Below are 23259 nucleotides of genomic sequence, written 5' to 3' on the forward strand. Positions count from 1 at the left end.
CCTACGGTTCAGGTCATGATCCCAGGGTCCTGGATCAAGCCTTGCGTTGGGCTCTCTGCTCAGCTGGGAATCTGCTTCTCCCTCTCCCTCCACTCCTCCCTCTGTTAGTTCTTTCTTTCACTCACTCTCTCTCTCTCAAATAAATAAAACCTTTTAAAAAAGAAATAAAACTTTAAAAAAAATTTTTAAAAAATGAACATAAAGTATATAGAAAACTCATGACATATTAAGCGTACAATACATATTAGCACTTAATATAAAATTTCAACTTAATTGTAACTATCTTGCACTAAAATAAGATATCCAGAAAATTTAAAAATCAGCTGCTTAAAAATCTAAATACTACGTTTTTTGGGTTTTTTAAAAGATTTTATTTATTTTTTTGACAGAGACACAGCGAGAGAGGGAACACAAGCAGGGGGAGTGGGAGAGGGAGAAGCAGGCTTCCCGCTGAGTAGGGAGCCCTCTGCGGGGCTCAGTCCTGGGATCTGGGATCATGACCGGAGCCAAAGGCAGACGCTTAATGACTGAGCCACCCAGGTGCCCCTAAATACTACGAGTTTTATAATATATGAGTAATTTTAAACAAGAAAATTGGTCTTACTATAAATTGTAAAGGCATTTCTCTTAGCCCATTAAGTCTTACAATCTGGGTCTGTTATCATTTAGATTTCTCATAAAGGTATTAAAATAACTAGTAATTTTTTTCAAAGATTTTATTTATTTGAGAGAGTGAGAGAGAGAATAAGCGGCGGGGTGGGGGTGGGGGTTGAGAAAGGCTTGAGTCAGAGGGAGGAGCAGTCTCCCCAAGGTGCAAGGAGCCTGATGTGGGACTCAATCCCAGAGCCGAAGGCAGAAGCTTAACCAACTGAGCCACCCAGGTGTCCAACATATCTAGTAATTTAAAAAAATCTTACTTATGCAAAGAACATGATTAGAACGAAAGGTTTTCCATATACAAATGCAAATGTCTCCTGTTAGTCATTGAGCAATTAAGAGTTTTGATAGATAAGAGGTGTCATTTAAACTTCTCTCAAACATTACTGGGTTTTGGGGCGCTTGGGTGAATCAGTCCTTGAGCGTCTGCCTTGGACTCAGGTCATGATCCCAGGGTCCTGGGATCGAGCCCTGCATCGGGCTCCCTGCTCAGTGGGAAGCCTGCTTCTCCCTCTCCCACTCCCCCTGCTTGTGTTCCCCCTCTCACTGTCGCTCTCTCTGTCAAATAAATAAAATCTTTAAAAAAAAATTACTGGGCTTTGAAGAAGAAATGAAAATACTTAGAATCATTTATTTATTTATATTTGCGTTTGCTTATAGTTCTGAGTTTTGAGCAAATTTGGATAAACTGAGAATAAATGGAGAATTTTCTATTTTACTTATATGTACTATCAGGATGCCCTAGTTTCTTTTCGGTAAACTGTGCATCTAGAGTTGTCACACTTATCACATATTCTACTATTAATATCTTGTTCTCCCCCATACTTTGGTAATAATACTTTCTCTGGTTTTTAATTTCTTAGACATAAATAGTTTTTAGGCTATGCTGTATATGTAATATTAATATGTGTCCCTCTAGACTCTAATCACCCAGTCTGGTAAAGTATTTTCCAGAGTGTAAGAAAGACTTCGATCACATGGTGTCTTGCCTATGAAATTGTTAGAGATCTCCAAAGCTGGGTCTCCCAATTTTTTCCCAGTATCTTGAGTCTACCTCTATATATTATATATATATATATATATACTGTAATTGCTTTGTCTCTTTTAGCAAGCAGGAAACACCTTAAAACATCAACTCTATTTTTTTTTAAAGATTTTATTTATTTATTAGAGAGGGAGGGAGAGAGAAACAGCATGAGAAGGGAGAGGGTCAGAGGGAGAAGCAGGCTCCCCGCTGAGCCAGGAGCCCGATGTGGGACTCGATCCCAGGACTCCGGGATCATGACCTGAGCCGAAGGCAGTCGCCCAACCAACTGAGCCACCCAGGTGCCCAAAACATCAACTCTATTTTTCATCCTTATAACTGTGTGCCAGACCTGGCAACCAAGTATTAGGTACTCAATAATATTTGCTGAATAAAGACCAATCTTTTCCAGTAGATGTTATACTTCTAATGAAAGTGCTTCAGCAAATGTTATCACTTTATTACATTTGAGTATTTAATTAAGTATAAAAGTAAGTCAAATATAGAGTTTTTATCTAGCATGTCTCAAAAATCTGAATACAGAGGAATTCTGTTTTTCTCAATCAAATTCCAATTTAATAGTGTAATAAATAATTGTGATCTAAATTCCCCATTTTAAGCTTAAAAGATTCGTTATTATTTTTTTTTTTTATAACTGAGTGCACAGCCTTCTTCCAACAGCTTGGCCCAGTGATCACTTCTAGGGGACTATTGAAGAAGCAACTGAAAATGTTGGCTATTTTTTTCTCAAAAGCAACAAGTCACCTCATTAATGATAAAAAACAAAATTGTTGGGGCACCTGGGTGGCTCAGTCGGTAAGTGTCTGCCTTCGGCTCAGGTCATGATCCCAGGGTCCTGGGATCGAGCCCCACATCGGGCTCCCTGCTCCACGGGAGGCCTGCTTCTCCCTCTCCCACTCCCCCTGCTTGTGTTCCCTCTCTCGCTGTGTCTCTCTCTGTCAAATAAATAAAATCTTTAAAAAAAATTGTTATTGGCAGATGTAGATGGACAAATAGGGAAATGCTTTTTCTGACCTAGGGGGTCTGTTTTGTGGTCTGAGATAGAAGCAAGCAGGACTCTGACAGTTTGGCCCGGAGGTACATTCTTCAGCCTCCCTCAGCCAGGTTCTTCCTCTGTGAAATGGGATCCAAACACCGGCCTCGAGGTTTTTATAGCCAAGGTTGTCTGTTTTTGGATGATGCTCTGTAGTACAGATTTCTGGGGCTCCCAACAGACTTCCAGAATCTAAATAGATCCACTGTTGCAAATTGAGAAAAGTCCTAACCCCCTCTGAAAGGTTCCTCCTTAAGAAGGTGAGCTATTCTTTCGGTTGGCAAAAATACAAACTCATTTCTTTGCTGCCCACTGATCTGGTAGCTAGGGCGCTTAAATTATATTCTTCAATCAACAGCACAGAAATCCCTTATTTCACATTGTTACCTGTGATCTCAATGATGTAGCCACAATGCAGAAACTGTTAAAATCTTAGCTGGTAACAAGTGAAAGTCAGCAGGAATTGCATTAGGAACATAATAACCATTAAGTCCTATGGCCTCACTAATATATCCATCCTTCAAATTTGAATTCTAGAAATCTGTACACTTAGGTAGACAGCACTATTCTGGCCGCCTATAAACATGACTTAACAATATGTTCTTTTGCATGTTTGTTTTGAGGGTCAATATAAGAAAAGACCTGGGGGAGTAGTACATTCTGTGTTTTTGGTATTATCAGCAACACCATCCATCATGTTATTTAATGTTCCTCTTATAAATTAGGGGAGAACCTAGAGATGGCAGACCCATTAATAACTATTTCATTTAAGTTTGAAAGCTCCTGAACAGGAGGGAGGTGGCTTTGAGAGACATAATTTGAAAGACAGGAGGGAGAATAGACAAATTGTGACAATGAATGTTACTGACCTACTGTGTGCCAGATGCCTTAATATTTCTAGCCTATGGTACCTTTTAAAAAAAATAGAGAAGGGCATGTAATTTGAGTGTGGGGATTTGTAGAGGAGAGTTCAGATTTGAACACAGCAGCTTTGGTGGGACAGGATATAAGAAAGAGGACTTAAAAACTTCCATGTGCTAACTCATCTCTTTAAAGAACTTCAAACTGTCACCACCAGTAATCAATACTTATCTAGAATGGTTGACACTGACTTTAGGATACAGAAGATAGGTTATAAGATATGTAAATCATCTGGCATACAGTATATATTCAGCAATGTTACTTTTACTTTTAATTCTCACAAATCATTCTGCCAAAGGTACTGGATCTCACCATGGAAAAAATTTCTTTTTCCAAAGACATTTATATGTCTACAGGAATTCTGTATTGTACTTTCTATTTTCAGTAAGTTTAAGGACATTCAAATAATATTGATTATTGGGAACAAATGTCAATATTATGAATTTAAGACATGGATAAACCCAAATTATTCCATTAGAGATATGATGACATTGATTATTAATGTCTCAGCAATGTCCCCAAAGACCTCCATGTCACTAAATTCAGTGGGTATTTATCAGTCCTCTTCTTACTTAACCTCCCGTTTACCAGTCAACCTGTTTTTCACTCCATCCATCCTTCTATGTCACATCCCATGTCCAATCTATTACTTGGAACTGTTGATTTTATACCCTCTCCCTATATGCCTTTCTCATGCATCAATTTTTGTCCATCTTTACTATCATCACTTAAGTACAAGCTAGATTCATGTCTCATTACCAGTAATTGCCCCACTGCCCTCCCTACCTCCATTATGGCTCCCTTTGATTTTGTTCTCCATGTTAGAGCCAAAATAGTCTTTTAAAAATGCAAATCTTTTAATGTTAACCCTACGAAAATTCCTACATTGGCTTACTTAACAGGTCACAAAAGTCTCTTGTCATTCAATAGGACCTAACAGACCCTCTCAATATAAACTCTTCTATTTTGTGTATATCTTTTTTTTTTTTAAAGATTTTATTTAGTTTTCAACAGAGAGAGAGAGACAGTGAGAGAGGGAACACAAGCAGGGGGAGTGGGAGAGGGAGAAGCAGGCTTCCCGCTGAGCAGGGAGCCCGATGTGGGACTCCATCCTAGGACCCTGGGATCATGACCTGAGCTGAGTGCAGACACTTACCGACTGAGCCACCCAGGTGCCCTTTGTGTAACTCTTCTGTCAGAGTCACCAGGATTTATAACTACCTGTCTTCTCTTGGCTTCTTTTGCCTTCTATCTCTGCCTCAAATTAGGGAAATTCATAGAGATGCCAATAAGTTGGCACCAACTCTCCTACCTCCATGCAAAGTGATTAGGAGGAAGTTTTATTATTGCTTTCATTTTCTGTGGAAAAAATGTTTTTTCTCACTTCACAGTCTATAGATGTAGAATACCTTTCAGAAGGCATCGAAGCCTAATCCGTTTTAGGATGCCAGATCAAAGCCAAGTTACGAAAGGATAAAACAAGTCCGGTGTTAATGCCATGAGGAGCTCAAGGATCCTTTATATGTCATTATGTCTCTTATACAATATCTAAACCTTGTATATTTAAAGATAGATCTCAGGTTCTATCTTTCTAGTACATAGGGAAGTGGCTTTGGAATCAGATCAGGCAACTTTCTTAACCTCCCCAGCACTCATCTGTCTGATAAAGTAAATAGGATAGTAAGATTACTGCTGACACAGTTACTTTGAGGATTAACTAACATAAAGTAAGTAAAGCTCTTAGCAGAGAGTCTGGTACATATCAATGACCAATATGTTCTAGTTACTATTTTTGTTTGTGATAGTCATAAAATCCATTTTAAGGAAGTCCTTTTAGATTAATGTAAATTTTTTTCTTTGGAGGAAGGGAATACTAGGATTTGAACAATACTTTTGTTGGTTCAAATCACTGTATTATTGATTTTGTTGTATCAGATAAATACACATTTCACAACTGAAAACAGTTAAAATTAATCTTATTACTATTCTTCAGGAAAGGAATACACAAACCCTGTCTTACCTGGTGTTATTGTAACCTAATAATCAACATCCTTTTTTGACCATGTCACTTCCAGCTCCTAGAAGATTCTTATCATTTTGGGAGCTCTCAAGCACAAAGTTCACTGCACTATTTCTGTCTGTGGGATGATTTCTGTTGGTGGCAGAGACTCTACTGTCCCCTGGTGGCATCTGCTGTCTTCCATTGGTTCAATGTTCTAGCTCAGAAAAAATTGTAATTATTCGTAGTCATAAATTTTAGCAGGCAGGCAGAACTTGAGAGTTGCTTTTCCATTCTGACATGGAAGAGTAGGGATTCTTAGTTAGGCCTCTCTCCTACACATTAGTATCTCAACACCAATGCTTCCTCTAGAAGCAGAATCGTTTTGTCTCCTTAAAGAGTTATGCATTAGCCTCTTGGAGTTCCAATTTTGCAGTCAGAGCCTAACTCAACAGAGAGAACCCTGAAACTTTCTCCCCAAACTCTGGTGTCCTTTCTGACTTCTTACCTGTGATGAAGGGGTTGGGTGTTATTTCAAACTTGTGACCAATCTATGACCCTATAAAGGTATGAACTCAGGTGTGTGAGACACAAGTTTTTCCTATTACTTACCTTAAGTTCAATTTTGAATCGCCTATTCCGAAGGGTTGGTAATGCCATAATTTTGCCAATTTCTGGTATCTCACTTTTTCCCTCTTGGGATTGGATCTAAACTTGATAATGTCTAGCAAATTTTGGGGTTGGGAGCCTCTGGTTCTCAAAGTCATCTGTCTACATAGGCATCCAATGAGAAACTAGACATCCTTTTCAATTCTCCTAGGCCTCTTGAGTTCAGATTTCCCTTCTGCAAGCTCCCTTGAAGTATGGAGGCCATCTTTCCTTTTCTATGGGAATACAGGGGTATTGTTTTGCTCCCACTCCAAGTTAGGGCATAGAAAATCTTTGGGAGTCTGTCTAGTTCCCATCTACCTACTCACACCATTAATCCATATTCTTTCTAGGGCCTGCTGCCTTCCTGAGGCTGTATTTGGGAATCCGGGCACACCGTTCCCTCTGCTCTCAGATCTCATAAACTTTTGGAGGTTTGCTGACTTCCCAGGGATGTGACTGGGGAACATGGTTCAGAGACTTCTCATCTCTGGGATAGTGGAAATCTGCCCTGCCATTGCTGCCCCTCCTACTCTCCTCACTCTACCATCTGTAACCCCCTCATTCTCCAGCATGGGAGATGGATTTGTTTGAGTTTTACTATTACTATTTTTTGCCAGTGGAAAGCCATGCTCTTAGATGCTCTTACAGCCATTTTTGTTCCGATCTCTTGCTATGCCAGGAGTCTTTCTTGTTTCTGTAAAGCCAAGCTTTTTGCACTCCAAAGCTAGGAAAAGACTCTGTTTTCCCTAGTTTTCTTTGCTGTCACATGTTTTCTCCTTAAGGAATGAGCACAGAATGCCTTGCTGCTTGTTTGGGTGGAGTAATGAGAAGAGATTGAGAGAGGATATTGGGTGGGGGATGCAATCTGTTAATATTATCCTCCCAAACTTATAGGGAAAATGACAGAAATAACAATAATGATAATAATGATGATGATAATAGAGCTCTTAGAGCAAATATTCATCCCTCTTTCCAGATGAAATTGTATAACCTTAGCCCTAATAAATAGTGCATGCTCCTTAGTCTGTCTTTCTACACATAGACAAGACTTCAGAACTCAGAAGACGGGTTTTAAGTAAGCAGACTGACAATGGGACAGGTTGTCTTCTAGGAGGATTTATCTTTTCACTAGAGATCAGTACTGGAGTGGTTTCGAAAGGTATGATTCCGTTATTCAAGTTTGTTCTAGGAAAATGACAGTTTACATAAAGCTGTTACATTACTGTGAGAAATCTAGACACAGTGAGAGTAACATTTAGTCTTTTACACCCAGAAACCTGTATAACAGAAAGAATCACGTTATATTTTCTGAGAATGCAGAGGCATCTTCAAAGTACCTTTGCAGTTTTAACTTTCATTTTGAAATACGTTGATACTAGTAATTATTTTAATAAAGTATTAGCTATTTACGATTTTTTTTTTTTAAAGATTTTATTTATTTATTTACTTGAGAGAGAGAGAGAGAAACAGCATGAGAGGGGATAGGGTCAGAGGGAGAAGCAGGCTCTCCGCCGAGCCGGGAGCCCGATGTGGGACTCGATCCCAGGACTCCGGGATCATGACCTGAGCCGAAGGCAGTCGCTTAACCAACTGAGCCACCCAGGCGCCCCGCTATTTACGATTAATAATTGCTTATACTTGTTGAGTACTTACTATGTTTCTGATACTACAACATCTAAATAATTCTTCACCTAATCCTCATAAGGCACCTGGCTGGCTCATTCAGTGCAGCATGGGACACTTGATCTTGGGGCTGTGAGTTTAAGCCGAACACTGAGCGTAGAGCTTACTTAAAATAAATAAATAAACAAACAAACTTAAGAGATACATTATCATTATCCTAATTTACAGATGAGGAAACTGAGGCACAGAAAGGCTAAGTAACTTGTCCAGAGTCACAAGTTAGTTAGTATCTATTAGTGATTGAATTTGAACCCCAGAAGTGTGATGGCACAGAAGTGCTTAACCATGTTACCTAGTTAATGATAATAATGGTTAGGAGGATATGGAGTAAAAGTGACAATTCTTGGGACTTAATGTGCTAGAGGCTAATTTTAAGCTAGTAGAGCAGAATAAAACTTTTAATGTGAATTTATCATTTGATATTTGTGAGACAAAGTGTAAATTACCAGTTTGCAGCCTGGAAATGAGACTGGATTAGTGAGCAATTTATTTTGACTCATATTCATCAAAGGACACAGAGGTTATGTGCTGGGCTGACCTAGATCCTCGAGGAGCCATAACGAATAATCACTATGGAATTCAAGGGCATCAACTCATAAGGAATTAACATTTTACATTAATTTTAATGTGCTGGAATTTGAAAGGATCAGCATGAAGTGCTGATAATCTTCTCAAATTATACATAAATACACATGGAAATGAAATTTCTTACTAACATTCTTATAAAAATTCTCAAGGCCATTCACATTCTGTATAACTTGTTCATTCATTCAAAGACATTTATTGAGCACCTATGGGGTGCGTGGGTGATGCAGTTGGTTAGGTGGGATTCTTGGTTTTGGCTCAGGTCATGATCTCAGGGTCCTGAGATCCAGCAAACCCCTCCACCCCTGCTCAGCAAGGGGTCTGCTTGAGGCTGTCTCCCTCTGCTTTTCCCCTCCCCCCACCCCGCACTCTTTCTCTAAACAAAAAAATAAATCTAAAAAAAACATTTATTGAGCACCTACTATGTGCTGGACACTGTTAGAAGTGCTCTGAATAGAGCAATGAACAAAACCAAATTCTTGTCCTCGTGGAGTTTAATTCTAATGGGAGGAGATAGATTAAATAAATGAATAAACAATTAGAATATTACCAAGTGCTAAAAAACATACCACTTCTCTCCAAAATTAGGCTTTATCAAGAGGTGAGTCTATGTTCATATAAACAGGTAAAATGTTTACACAAATTCCCAGAAGGGAAAAGTGGACTATAACACAGTTTTATCAGGAAACTAAACTGTGCTCTCTTCTGGACGTTCAGCTTCAGAGCCTTTGCCTAACCTCTTTATCACTTACACAATGTTAATAGCAACTTGTAACAAAACGGCAGCAGTAACACGGTCACTATAGATTAGCTACCACCTGGCTGTGTTAGGCACTGTGCTAAGCAATTTGCGTCTTTAATTCCCAAAACGACCCTCCAAGGTAAGCATTTTTATTCCTATTTTCCAGACAAGCAAGTTGTGTGTCAGAGAAGCAGTCACACGCCCGTTATCACAGTAGGAAAAGCGATGAAACACGCAAAAAGAGTAAAAAGGACTGGGGCTGCAACTTCAGTACACGAGAAGAGAGGAAGAACAGAAAAAAGGACAGAAAACTACGAAGTACCAACGCCGACTACACCACGCGGAGACGCCGCCGGAAGGCGGCGCCGGAAGTCGGGGCGCGGCTTCCGGACCTCACGCCGGAAGGGGCTCGTCAGCGCCGCCGACAGATCTTCGTGGAGAAAGTCGCTTTTGGGTTGAGCTGCCGGTTGTCCACGAGGTTCTTTGAGTTCGCTCCCAAGCGTATCTGCAATTCAAAATGTCGCACCCGTCCCCCCAAACTAAGCCCTGCAACCCCGGTAACCCCAGAGTCTTCTTTGATGTGGACATCGGAGGGGAGCGAGGTGAGCGGAGTCTGATACTTGCGGAATAGCCCCGAGGAAGCTATGCTTCCCGGGATTCGGGGGATTCCGACGGTGGCGTGCGGTTCGGGCCAGGGGCTGCTCTGTGGTGCGGAGGGGACGGCTGCCCAGACTGGACTGCTGGAACAAATCCAGGCTTCAAAGGCTGGGTCGAGCCAGCGCCCTTGTACCAATGCCATGGGTCTTGCGGAAGTTTCTGGAAATTTTTGGTTTTGGGATTGTGGCGGCCTTTACGTTTGCCTCCTGATTCGGTTGTACCTCCTCGCCACCTTGCATTATCAAGCAGGCATAAAATAAGATTATTTTATGTTTGCAGTGGGACATTCAGAAAACTGATAATGTGTTTGTTGGGTTCCAGTCACGCCGTGTCTTATGCCACGCGAGATACACCAGCAGTTGCCAGATTGTAAATTAAAGCGACTTTTGCTGGTTGATTTTTCTTATTACCAATCTTTAACTTAGAGGTCCCGTCAGATTGGCGAACGTTTTCTCTGTGTTGGCACTGGGGAAAATGAGCTCATTGTAGCAATGTGGTTGCCTAGGCTACGTCAGCACTTCGGGAGCTCCTGAGGTCTTGTGAATTAGCGTATTGCTTTGTAACTGAAATACCCTTGTTCTGGAACAGGTTAGAATTGTTAGCTGGTCTGTGTGAATGCATATACAAACGGACACATCGGGATTCAGGGACCCCCGTGGCTGATTATGGACACACACACGTATTTATATATACATTTATTTTGTTTTGAAGTTAGTGCGAGGTTTGTTTTTACCTGCCTTAGGCGTTGTCTAAAATGGGAACTTTTTCATCTTTTGCTTCAGCGGCTGCACTAGGGAGGTTCCATAGAGCACAAAGGCTACAGCTATACTTAAAACTCAGCCAACCCGACCACTCAAAGGATATTTGATTTTTCTCCTATTGGTTACTTGGTGGTTGGAATTGCTGAGTACAAGTATAAGAAATTACTCAGAATTTAAAACCATTTGTACTTCATGCTGTCCCTTATATGGTCCTAATCTGCTGGCTCTGTATTTTTGATCCTTTGTTAACATGTAGAAAAATGATTGTTTCAAATTCATCTAGATACATGACACTTAACATTAGACTAATTTTGAATATTTAGAAAAATGACCAAAAAAGAGAACTTGGTATCTCAGTCACTATACTTTCGCCAACCATCCTTTTATCATTTGCTTATTTAGTTGCTTGTTTTCCATACTGACATGTTTTCATTTTTTCTTTTAGTTGGTCGAATTGTCTTCGAATTGTTTGCAGATATTGTACCCAAAACTGCAGAAAATTTTCGTGCATTGTGTACAGGGGAAAAAGGCATTGGACCCACCACTGGGAAACCTCTCCATTTCAAAGGATGCCCTTTCCATCGAAGTATGTGTAAATTTTTTAATCTGATTCTTATAAATAATTCTGTTCTATAGCAATTAGGGAAGAAAATACTAAGTAAAGGGAAGTAAAGAGTGAAAGTTAAAAATTACTGTTAGTTTCAGGAGAATGCTCTAACATCTGAGGCAGTAGCTCAATTTCATAAAGGTTGGGCTGTGAACAGTGGAAATATGAGAGGGTACTAAGGTTTACTTATAGAGAAATGGACTACCTAGCTTCACCAGTGCCCTAGCTCTTCACTCCATTGGGATTAGATTGAGAAAAAAGGGTGTGCCATGATAAAGAAGCAGACTTTAGATAGTTTGACTGCCTGGTGGCAAAAAAGTTATAACTACCACTTGGGCAAGATTGCTTGGGAAGGCTGTAGCCAATTTAAAGATTCAGTGTCTTGGTGTGATATTTAATTAAAAAATGACATTTCAACAACAATGCTTATCACACTTTGTAACTATACCTTTGTTTAGTGATTATTTGATGCTTCCCCCAATAGACTGTAGGTTCCATGAATTAAGGAACTGTATCTTTTCACCATCTTGTTTTCAGCATGTAGTATAGTTACTTAGTGGGTACTCAATAAATATTTGTTTAATGAATAAATATGTTAAAATATAATCATGAGTAGTTTATTAAAAGGAACTTAAGAAAAAACTAACATTGATTTTAAAATGTTTAAACTGTTGATTTATATTCATGTTTAATAAAATACTAAAATGTACTGTAGAATGTAGTATTTGGAAAAGAGTTGACATAGCAGGCCTGAGACTGCTCTCCTTGGAAAGGTTTGCTTGCAGCCTGGCCATTAGCTGGAGTTTAGGAACTTGGCACTGGAACCATTCCCTGAATCATAAAGATGGTTTACTGTGCCTGGATTATTTTACAAACACTTTGATTTATGCTAAACACCTGCTTTCCTTTTGGGAGTCTGGAATTTTGGTACATGCTAGGTAGAGAGTAACTGCATGATCTGGCCTGGTAAAAACCTTGGGCTTACTTGGGCAACAACATTGTGCATATGTTGCAGCATTTTTTTTTGCTGGGGGAAGAATGTGCTCTCTGACCTTTCATGGGAGGGAGAGAGTATAAGGAAGCACATAGATTTCTCCAGACTCTGTTATATCTTTTCCTTTTATCGACTAGCTCTGTGTCCTTACTTTATTGCTGTAATATGACCAAATGCTGAGTCCCATGAATCCTAGGAAATTTCTGAACATGAGGGTAGTCTTGGGAACCTTTGACACCAAGTGATAATATTTGCTGAAGTACTCGCATTATGGTATAACAAATCTACTGGGAATAATTGGTCTTAGTAGACATCAGTGAGTAACACATGTCTAGCCATATACACAATGAAAAACAGTTGCTGTACTTAAGGAATTAATGTTTCCTGGAAGAGACAGATCATTACGATATACGTTATGAACGTTATAAAGTGGAGGTAGAGTCAAGATATTGTGGGAGAAAAATTATGAGATCCAGCTTTGGGGTCTCAGTGACAGTTATATAGGGGAGGTACCATTTGAACTAATTCTTAGAGTATTAGTGAGTGATCAGTCAGTAAAAGTAGTTTGGACCCAGGCTATGAAAAGTTTAGAGTTATGGGGATGGGAGGGGAAAGACAGGAGAGTGGTATGACTAGAGTCATGTTTTAGGAAGTTTCTTTCTTACTACATGTTCATTAGTTAACATTGCTGTAGTCATCCATATTTTAGTTTCTAATAGTTATTTTCCTTTTTTGTAGTTATTAAGAAATTTATGATTCAGGGTGGAGACTTCTCAAATCAAAATGGGACAGGTGGAGAAAGTATTTATGGTGAAAAATTTGAAGATGAAAATTTCTGTTATAAGGTAAAGTAGGCAAAAGTGTTTATTGCTAATAATAAAGGTCGTTGTGTGTCTGGTCTGGGTTACTAATTGGATTAAGACACCAATAAATGTCTCAAGTGTGCCTAGATTCTCCTTTTCTTGTAAAAGATATCATATTTGTGAATATGCTCTTCAACAATCAAAAATTTCATCCACAAATTTTATTTGGCAAAAATATGATGGTTATGTCAGTATGATCCAGGTTTACATACTTCACTAAAGCCAATGTTTTTTTTTGTTTGTTTGGTTTTAAAGATTTTATTTATTTATTTGACAGAGAGAGACACAGCGAGAGAGGGAACACAAGCAGGGGGAGTGGGAGAGGGAGAAGCAGGCTCCCCGCAGAGCAGGACTCGATCCCAGGACCCTGGGATCATGACCTGAGCTGAAGGCAGTCGCTTAACCAACTGAGCCACCCAGGCGCCCAAGCCAATGAGTTTTTAAGAGCAGCCACCATATGGCAAATTGTTTCCAGGAAAAATGTTCTCATTATCAGAAGGATGGTAACTTGTGCATTTTTACGCTTGAATTTGAAAAGCAACAAAACCATCGCTAACATCCAGATGTCAGGGGATTTGCAAAGTAGCGGATATGGTTAATGTCCAAGCTCCTAAAGGACATTAGTGGTGCCTGCGCCTTCTTACCTTCATTGTCCCAAGATGTAATCGGGTATATTGCATCATTCAAGTTGTAAGAATGGACATGTAAGTACAAAAGTAGAGTAATATCTTTGGAAATGAGGAGTATGAGCAAGGTAATTAGGATAATTTGAAAAGAAAATGTCATCAGTCTTTTAAACAGTATTTATTGGCTGCAGCTATTAGGTATTTAGTACTGTCACTGGCACCAAGGAGTTTATAAAAATGAATAGCCTTGATAACAAGGAATTTATGATATTTACGGGGAAGACAAGATTAAAACACATGGGACAACAGGAGAATAATATAATAATGGGCAAATAAATGCTAAATTGATTGAGACTTTCAGTATATATTATAGGAGAAAGAGATGATTTATATATTCCAAATTATGAGGGAAGATATTGAAGAGGAATGGGTACTTAAGCTGGGCCTTGCAGGGTGGCCAAGACTTGGTTAGACAGGAACTAAAACATAGATTCCAGTTTGAATGAGGGATATAAGTAAGTAAAGACAAAGGCAATAGGAGGCTGAGAAAATAAAGTTAATATTCTATTTGTTATTATGCGAAAAGCACCACACTTTTGGAAAGGAGAAAGGGAAGCTACCTCTGAAGGATGAAAACTAAGATTATGTGATTGCTTTGATCAAAAGAAAGGACATAGTTTTTGCCTTCTGCAAACTTGGTAGCCCTGAAAGCTGAATTTTTTGGGTTGAAGGGGTAAAAGACATTTTCAGTGGGAAGACTAACATGAGAGTACAATGCATGGCCCAGTGATGAATAATTTAGAAAGCCTAAGCATAAAGTGGAAAGATGAAGAAATCTGGTTTCACAGCACTTTTGAACAGGTTGATGCCAAGTAGAAATTTGATTTCAAGATGTATGCAGCAGTTTCTTTAGGTCATTCCCTGAAGAATGGTTCTCTGAAGATTCACCTGGGATGAAAGCCATAATGTTTGGATTCCTTTGAGATTAGGGAAGTACCTAAGGAATGTCCTGTCTAAATTGAATATCCCATCACTGTTCCCAGTTTATTGATGTGTAAAGGAAGAATCATAGCGTAGGCCCCTATAAATGGGAAGATTATTGAGTTCTTCTCAGAAAAGAGAACATTCATCATAAAAAAGGACAAAGTGTAATCATTAGATTTCCTTAATGCAGCGTCTTTGTCTTAAAGTTGAGATATAAGCCTGTTCTAAAAATGGCCAATTTAGGAATCTACATTGTTATTTTATTTGGTTTCATAAGGTTTTTTTTAAAGTCTAAAAGGTGATTACCCCATGTTTGTGAATTAAAGGTTGCAATTTATACAAAATAACACTACATTGTTTGCTCTAAATGATATTACAGCCTGCCCTAGTTTTCTGTGAATGGTCAGTAAAAGAACAGTTCACACTAGGACCTCTAACCTTCGTTTTCTTTTACTGATTTGTATTTCTACAGCATGATCAGGAAGGTTTATTGAGCATGGCAAATGCAGGCTGCAATACAAATGGTTCTCAGTTCTTTATCACAACAGTCCCGACTCCTCACTTGGATGGGAAACATGTGGTATTTGGCCAAGTAATTAAAGGAATGGGTGTGGCAAGGATACTGGAAAATGTAGAAGTGAAAGGTGAAAAGCCTGCCAAAGTAAGTAAAAAGTTACAGTGAAATACACTTGTTATCTTAATTACTGTCTTAAAGAGATATAAGTAAAAGGATCAGATGATTATTAACTGGGAAAATGTTAAGATGACTTTTGGCATAAAAGCCTAGACCTGCCACTTTTTCTTGAAACTTTTCTACAGTGGGAAGGATAACATCAGGGTAATTTAAAAAGAGATTTTTATTATTTCCACTTCAATTTTGGTGATTTTTTTTGTAGGTTTCTTAACTCTTCTATACCTGCAAAAGTTTGAATCAGTATGTACACTAGTCATAGTAGGAAGAGGAGAGGAAACCAAGAATCCTGTTGAGACTCTGCTGTTTAACTGGTGGTTTGGCCTTGATCTGGTTATTTAAATTTTCTGGGCATGTTTCTTCATCTTATATAAATTTCTTTAGGGTTTAGACTAGATTATGTAACTCTAAAGAGCCTTGTGTTCTAAATGTCTGTGAAATCACAGTGGCCACAAAACTACCTAACCTAATTGGCAGGGCTGTGATTGGGAATTGGAAACTGAAATACCTGCAGGAAGTAGGCTGTCACCATTGTATGAAAGAAACAGTAGTGGAATTGAAAGGACATGCCTCACCTAAAGAAAATTACATAGAGAATGATAGTATTTTCAACATATTCTTCGTATACTGAGCTGCTGAATAGCAGTAAAACACTTTCCTAAAATAGTGTCATGGTATTACTGGGAATGTATATAAGGGCATTATTGTAATTAGAGCAGATAGAGGAGACTTCTGTCAATCTGTCATTTGAGAAGTGACTTGGACAGTGTTGCACATGACTGACAGCTGTATAGCTTTTAAACCCAGATTTCTTGTTTTTAATCTCATTAATATGGTAGTAGACCTCTTACAATTTAGGATTATTTTTACAGTTGTGCGTTATTGCAGAATGCGGAGAATTGAAGGAAGGGGATGATTGGGGCATATTCCCAAAAGATGGCTCTGGTGACAGTCATCCAGACTTCCCTGAGGATGCAGATATAGATTTAAAAGATGTGAGTACTTTCAGATTAGTCAAATTTTAATTATTAAAAATAGTACTAAAATTTTGAATTACTCATATCAATCTGTCTTAGTGATAGAACCTAGCATTAAACCACATTAATTACTAAAATGCAACATATTTGTATTTTTTAATACAGGTAAATAAAATTTTACTAATAACAGAAGATGTAAAAAATATTGGAAATACTTTTTTCAAATCTCAGAACTGGGAGATGGCCATTAAAAAATATGCAAAAGTTTTAAGGTAATAAAGTATTTTTAATTAATTAATTCTAAGAGTTTGTAGATTGAATTATAAACTGAAATTCAGAGTTGTTTATTGTCTTTTTGGCAAAATTACTTTGCAGAATAATAACCAGCTGTGTTGAAATAGTTTCACATCTTTTGTTTCCTCCAGCTTCTTACTTTGAAAAATTTCAAAATACAGGAAAGTTGAAAGAATAGTATATGAATACACCTGTACCTTTCTTTTTTTTTTTTTTTAATATTTTATTTATTTATTTGAGAGAGAGAGAATGAGAGAGAGCACATGAGAGGGGGGAGGGTCAGAGGGAGAAGCAGACTCCCCGCCAAGCAGGGAGCCCGATGCGGGACTCGATCCAGGGACTCCAGGATCATGACCTGAGCCGAAGGCAGTCGCTCAACCAACTGAGCCACCCAGGCGCCCCTGTACCTTTATTTCTTTACACTATTTTTAACTCTTACTATATTTGTTTTTGTAGAATCATTTTGAAAGGAAGTTACAGATACCATGATACTTTACCCCTAAATAGTTGAGCAGGTAATTCCTAAGAAACGAAAACGTGCTTCTACATAACCTTGATACAATATTATCTAATATGTAATCCATGTTCAAATTTCCACAATTACTTCAATTTTCTTTTTTTAGTCCAGAGTCCACTGTATCATTTGGTTTTATGTCTTTAGTCTCTTATCTTTAGTAGTCCCTACTCTGCACTAGGTTTTTGTAGTCATTTGTATCTTGTGGAGTCTTAAGTCAGTTGTCTTATTGAGTACCATCTGTATTTATTTGATTACTTCCTCAAGATTAGTTTGAGGTTAAATATTTTGGTAAGAGGACTTAAATCGGTGCTGAATATTTCCTTGGTATCACATCCTGAAGGCACACGTCAGTTTGACCTATTTTGAGTTTTGGCACTTGGTTAAAGTGGTGTCAGCCAAATGTGTCATAAAGCTACCTTTTCCCTTTCGTAAATAAGTACTTTGTGAGGTGATCCTGTGAGATTGTGTGAATATCCAGTTCCTAACCTTTCTTTCATTCAGTGGGTTTTTGCATCATTGAAGATCCTTCCCTGAATCAATTACTATACTGGTCACAGAACTGATGTTCTCATTTTTTCATTCTGCAGTTATTTTCTTGCATTCTAATGTTTAGAAGAGCCTCTTCCTTCTCCCCAGCCCTTTTTAGTATTATATACTTGGGATTTTTTTTAAGTTCAACCTATTATACTATCATTCTTTTTGATGTTCAAAGGGTTCCAAATTTGTCCAGTGGAAGCCCCCTTTTCCTGTATCCTTTGCACATGTTCCTATTAGTCTGTGAGCACTTGCTTTCTGGTAAAAGGTGTTTCAGTTTCATCTTTTACTTAACTGTTTCCAGATCTGGTATTAGCAGTTTCTCCAAGGAGCCCTGGTTCTTGGTTCTTTTTATTGGGGGATAGATTTTAGAAACCATATTCTGAGGGCCAGGTGTGCCCATTGTTTCTGGGCCCTTTTCCGTGGGCAGAGCCAGGAACTGTATTCAAATACAGTTCAAAATCAACACTGCAAAGGTTCTTCTCCTTGCCTCATTCCATTCTCTCTCCCACGGTGACAACCTTGGCCCAAACATACTTAACGTTGGAAAATACATAATGGAGACCTGAGCTTTAAAAATTGGGAAGTGTTAGTAGTGCATAATTATCTTTAGATTTGAGGAATGCTGTTAAATTGGTTTCTTTGAATACTTTGGGGAAAAAAGTTGGAACAAATAAAAATCTTCTAAAGGAAAATAAGATTGTGATCATTAAGAATATTAATATTAGCATTTGATGAGCTTTTTATATCAGAAATGACCTAACACTTTTTGCCATAGTTGAAGGAGCAGAGTAAGTTGTGTGTGGCATTATATGCTACCTTTATTAATGTATTCTCCAGATATGTGGAAGGTTCAAAGGCTGTTATTGAGAAAGCAGATAGATTGAAGCTGCAACCTATAGCTTTAAGCTGTGTGCTGAATATTGGTGCTTGTAAACTGAAGATGTCAAATTGGCAGGGAGCAATCGACAGTTGTTTGGAGGTAAGTCTCTTTGACATCAGACTTTTTGAAGGAGTGGGATTATGATTTTTCAACTTGAAAAACAATTTTATGTACAGTAATATATTTTATTACAGAGGACCAAATGAGACTTGATGCAGCATAACTTAAAAGTCATTTTATCTCTAAATATTTTGGACCTTCAGTTCTTCCTGTTAATCCATTTATTTAGCTGATGACATTATGTAACTTAATATCTATGAAGATACTTTCCTTTTTTCCTCAGAGCACATGTATCAGTTCATTTATTCATTGAACATATTGAGCACCTTTTGTGTGCAGGGCATTGGAATATGGGTTGCAGAGCTAGTCAGACTTGGTGTTTTTGTTAGACTTCTGTCACTAACTTTGTGATCTTGGTTAAGTCCTAATTTTAGAGTTTTGTTTTTTTTTTTTTAAAGATTTTATTTATTTGAGAGAATGAGAGAGAGAGCATGAGAGGGGGGGGGTCAGAGGGAGAAGCAGACTCCCTGCTGAGCAGGGAGCCTGATGCAGGACTCGATCCCAGGACTCCAGGATCATGACCTGAGCCGAAGGCAGTCGCTTAACCAACTGAGCCACCCAGGCACCCTAATTTTAGAGTCTTAACATCTTTATATTAAATGAAAATAATCTGTGCCTCACAGGATTGTTACAAAGATTATATAACATATGTAAACCATTTAGCATAGTTTTGGGCACATGTTAGGCATCTAATAGAGATTAGGTGCTTTAATTAAAAGACTCAGACTCAGACTTGTGTTCCCTCTCTCACTGTCTATCAGAAAATAAATAAAAATCTTAAAAAAAAAAGGGGGGGGGGAGCATATAATAGAGGAAAAACCTTATCCAAGGAAACGATGGGTCTTCACTCTGGATTTCTTTCTTTAAGTAGGCTGCGCACCCAACATGGGGCTCGAACTCATGACCCTGAGATCGAGTCGCATGGTCTTCTGACTGAACCAGCCACGTGCCCGAACTCTGGATTTCTTTTTGACCTTTGAGAGGCAGATAATACAACTTTTTCAGTAAAATCTTAGTATTGACCTTTAGAAGATGTGAAGTAAACAAAATTATTTGTAATATGTTTATTTCAAAGGAGAGACCTATTCATCTTGACTCACACTCCTTAAAAAACCCTGTAGGTTTTTGTTTTTTTTTTAAAGATTTTATTTATTTGACAGAGAGAGACAGAGAGGGAACACAAGCAGGGGGAGTGGGAGAGGGAGAAGCAGGCTCTCTGCCGAGCAGGGAGCCCGATGTGAGGCTTGATCCCAGGACCCCGGGATCATGACCTGAGCCGAAGGCAGAAGCTTAACGACTGAGCCACCCAGGCGCCCAACCCTGTAGGTTTTAAGTAAAAGAGTGTAACAAATTTTTTATTCATAACAGTTTTCTGTTATCATTTAGGGCCCAATCAGGAGATAGAAACTATACAGTAATTTGAAAAGAGAAAGTTTAATATAAAAGAGTATGTAAGAGGGGATTGGAATAATGAGGGAATGGCTAATAAAGAGAATTCTAAAGAATATGGGAAAGCAGATATATATATCTGCTATATATATGGAGCAGTCACTCCCCCTAGGCTAGGATGGAGCCCCCAAGGAAGAGGCACTTCATGACAGCCCCTAGGCTGATGTCCAGATCTCACTGGGGAGGGGGGATGGCTGTGACTTACTGGGTGGCAGAGAAGTTCACTGGCTACCATACTTAGGGGACTCCGCTGTAGTGCTTGGGTAAGTTGCCTGCAGTGAGCTGCTGTGTACTCTGGACCAAGCTCAATGCAGGAGCCTGTAAGAAGTGTACTGGAACCTGGAAGAGAAACAGCTTTTCTCGTCTGTGTCCTTTTGGTGCCCTCTACTGATAAAATGTAATGTGCCCGCTGGCAAAGAGAAGAAATTTACAGGGTCCATCCAGCTCCATTATCACAGAGCAGTAAAGGGTTGATTTGGAGTTGACTGGCAATAAATTGAAATTTAGTACATATATTTAATAATATTTAGGTAAAAATATTAATTTTATAATTTCTTGTAGGCTCTTGAAATAGACCCATCCAATACCAAAGCATTATACCGTAGAGCTCAAGGATGGCAAGGATTAAAAGAATACGATCAAGCATTGGTAAAATTTTGTTCTAAGCTTTAATATTTTTAGACAATCACCTTCATAAATCATGTATCTAATATTTTTTTAAATGTCTTTTCTCAATTAAAGGCTGATCTTAAGAAAGCTCAGGAGATAGCACCGGAAGATAAAGGTAAGTTGGCAATTTTTATGGTCAAAATTAAGAATGTATCTTTATGAACCATTGTACCCTTTGCCATTTAGATATTTGTTCAACAGATACTACATAATGACTGTTATTGGTACTGATCATATGGCAGTGAACAAGTCAAGGTCCCTGCTATCAAAAGAGCTTACATTCTAGTTACTCGTCAGAATACTGATTTTCACATACCCAAATATTTTTCTCTCATATCATTTGAGATCTGGTTCCTATTACTTTAATTCTAGTTGAAAGCACAGCAGTAAAAGATACAGTATTTATGATGAATTTAATGTCTGGGACCATTCCTTAAGCTGAATGAGGCCATAATACAAGTATTCTAGTTACTGGATGTGTATTTTAGGAAAGCTTTGGAAAGTTAGGACAAAAATTAGTTTGTTTTTTTCAAATATGCCTGCTACAAATAGTGATACGAGATCTAGATAGATATTAAAATATATCTTCAGTCTCTCACTGCTAAAGTAAAACAGGGGAGGCACTTAATTGCCTTCTCTCATAGGGAGAGAGAAGGCAAATCTACACATAATTCAGTTAGACTTCTCTCAAATTGACAATCTTCTAAAGTTATGTTTCATGGTTTTTGTGTTTGTGTGATTGCTTTGTCAGTAAAATAGTCTATTAATTGAGCTCAGTTATTTTAGAGAGAAGAGCTGTATCAACGGGGAGAATTAACTATCATATGTAAAACATTAGTTGTTGGGCATCCTAAGTTTTTGGATGTTTTGAGAAATAACCCCTATTACGTATTTATTTTACAGCTATCCAGGCAGAATTGCTGAAAGTCAAACAAAAGATAAAAGCACAGAAAGATAAAGAGAAGGCAGCGTATGCAAAAATGTTTGCCTAGTAAGAAATTCAGTTTTATTTAAATATGCATTGATTGTTATATAAAGGCAGTAAGAAAATTTAAAGGTTTTTGTCAGTTACATATGATCCCTGATGTGTTTCCTTTGATACTTCAGTTTCCCATTGTTTACATTTCAGGAATACTGAAAAGAGTTCACTCTTAATAAAACAGTGTTACAAAATACAGTAAAGTTTGATTTTTTTTTAAATGGCTTTCTGCATTAATCACAAAGAATAATGGTGTCTGTTATTCTAAACTCGGTACCTGTTTCTAAACTCCTGAAGACACATCTTGTTGAATAAACAGTTTAAAGCTTAAGTTTGTATACGGTTTCCCTCAATTCTTTGATGTATTTCTCTGTGGTTGGTTTTTGCTGGTGTTTTGTACTTATGTACAAAATATTCAGGGGTCAACACACTTTCTCCAAAGGGCCAGATAGTAAATATTTTAGATTTTGTGGACCATTGTCATCTGTCACAACTACTCATTTCTGCAGTTGTAGCCACAGACCGTATGTAAACCATTGGGTATCATGTGTTCCAGTAAAACTATTCATGAGAAAAGTGGTGGGCTGGATGTTAAACTCTGGTATAGAATATACATTTATATTTGAAGTTTTGAATTTGACAAGTCAAATCTACATTAAAGGCCAGTAGTGTATTTGCTATTGGTACTGAATCTTTGAAGAATTATACAGGTAAGCAGATGCTACCTCATTTGTAAAGTTTTATGTAGGAGGAATATTCATAATTTCAGGTTTAAGTATAAAATGTTTATTTCTTTGATAATTTTATGAACATTCTGATCAGTAATATGCAGTAAAATATTTTGACACCTGTTGACTTCTTAACATTTAAAGTTAGTTTGCCATACGTTTTAAAGAAACTATCAAACGTGCCTGCAAATGAAATCAGTTGCAGTTTACATTCCATTGTAAGCAGGTCCTCCACCACCTTCGGGTACCACCCAGTTAATATTCTGACTTGGATCTTTAATATCACATGTTTTACAGTGCACGCAGTTCTGAGCATTTATCTGTAACCGAAATCCATCACCTTGTTCCAAAGGTACAAATTCATAAACTCCTATAAGGAAAAATAAATAATATTGTGAAGTACCTGTTTTAACTTCTGAGATTCAAAAGTAGAAATTGAAGTCCTGGAAACAGTAGCTACAGAAACCTTGAAGGTTTGTTTTCTTAATGTTTACCCATAGAGAATATTATGAAGATCTTGGTGTGTGCTATTGCTATTAGTATAAATTAAGTATGAATAAAAGCAGAAAGTATACAGTTATTTGGCCGAGTTAGTCTTACTAAATAAGGG

General features: G+C 38.0%; 2 protein-coding genes across 3 annotated transcripts in view; one reads left to right on the top strand and one right to left on the bottom strand.

The window, feature by feature from the left end:
* The first annotated feature begins 518 nt into the window (after positions 1-518).
* On the top strand, positions 519-22708 carry PPID (peptidylprolyl isomerase D). Its single transcript, XM_021698991.2, has 11 exons — positions 519-540; positions 9483-9918; positions 11180-11320; positions 13074-13180; positions 15281-15469; positions 16372-16494; positions 16642-16748; positions 18662-18803; positions 20835-20921; positions 21015-21057; positions 21846-22708. The coding sequence occupies exons 2-11, from the start codon at positions 9834-9836 to the stop codon at positions 21932-21934; spliced, it is 1113 nt and encodes a 370-aa protein (XP_021554666.1). The 5' UTR covers positions 519-540; positions 9483-9833; the 3' UTR covers positions 21935-22708.
* Positions 22694-23259, bottom strand: part of ETFDH (electron transfer flavoprotein dehydrogenase) — a 28090-nt gene continuing 27524 nt past the window's right edge. For both annotated transcript variants that reach the window (XM_021698990.2, XM_044912861.1), the window contains one exon: positions 22694-23019. In XM_021698990.2, the coding sequence (XP_021554665.1) occupies positions 22856-23019 (164 nt within the window). In that variant the 3' untranslated portion in view covers positions 22694-22855. The remainder of the gene's footprint in view (positions 23020-23259) is intronic.

This window comes from Neomonachus schauinslandi, chromosome 2 (genome assembly GCF_002201575.2).
Source record: "Neomonachus schauinslandi chromosome 2, ASM220157v2, whole genome shotgun sequence".
Classification (NCBI taxonomy): Eukaryota; Metazoa; Chordata; class Mammalia; order Carnivora; family Phocidae; genus Neomonachus; species Neomonachus schauinslandi.

Coding starts and splice junctions, on each gene's coding strand:
- PPID (XM_021698991.2), top strand. CDS start 9,834: ATGTCGCACCCGTCCCCCCAAACTAAGCCCTGCAACCCCGGTAACCCC. Junction 11,321..13,073: donor AGGATGCCCTTTCCATCGAA/GTATGTGTAAAT, acceptor CCTTTTTTGTAG/TTATTAAGAAATTTATGATT. Junction 16,495..16,641: donor CAGATATAGATTTAAAAGAT/GTGAGTACTTTC, acceptor TTTTTAATACAG/GTAAATAAAATTTTACTAAT.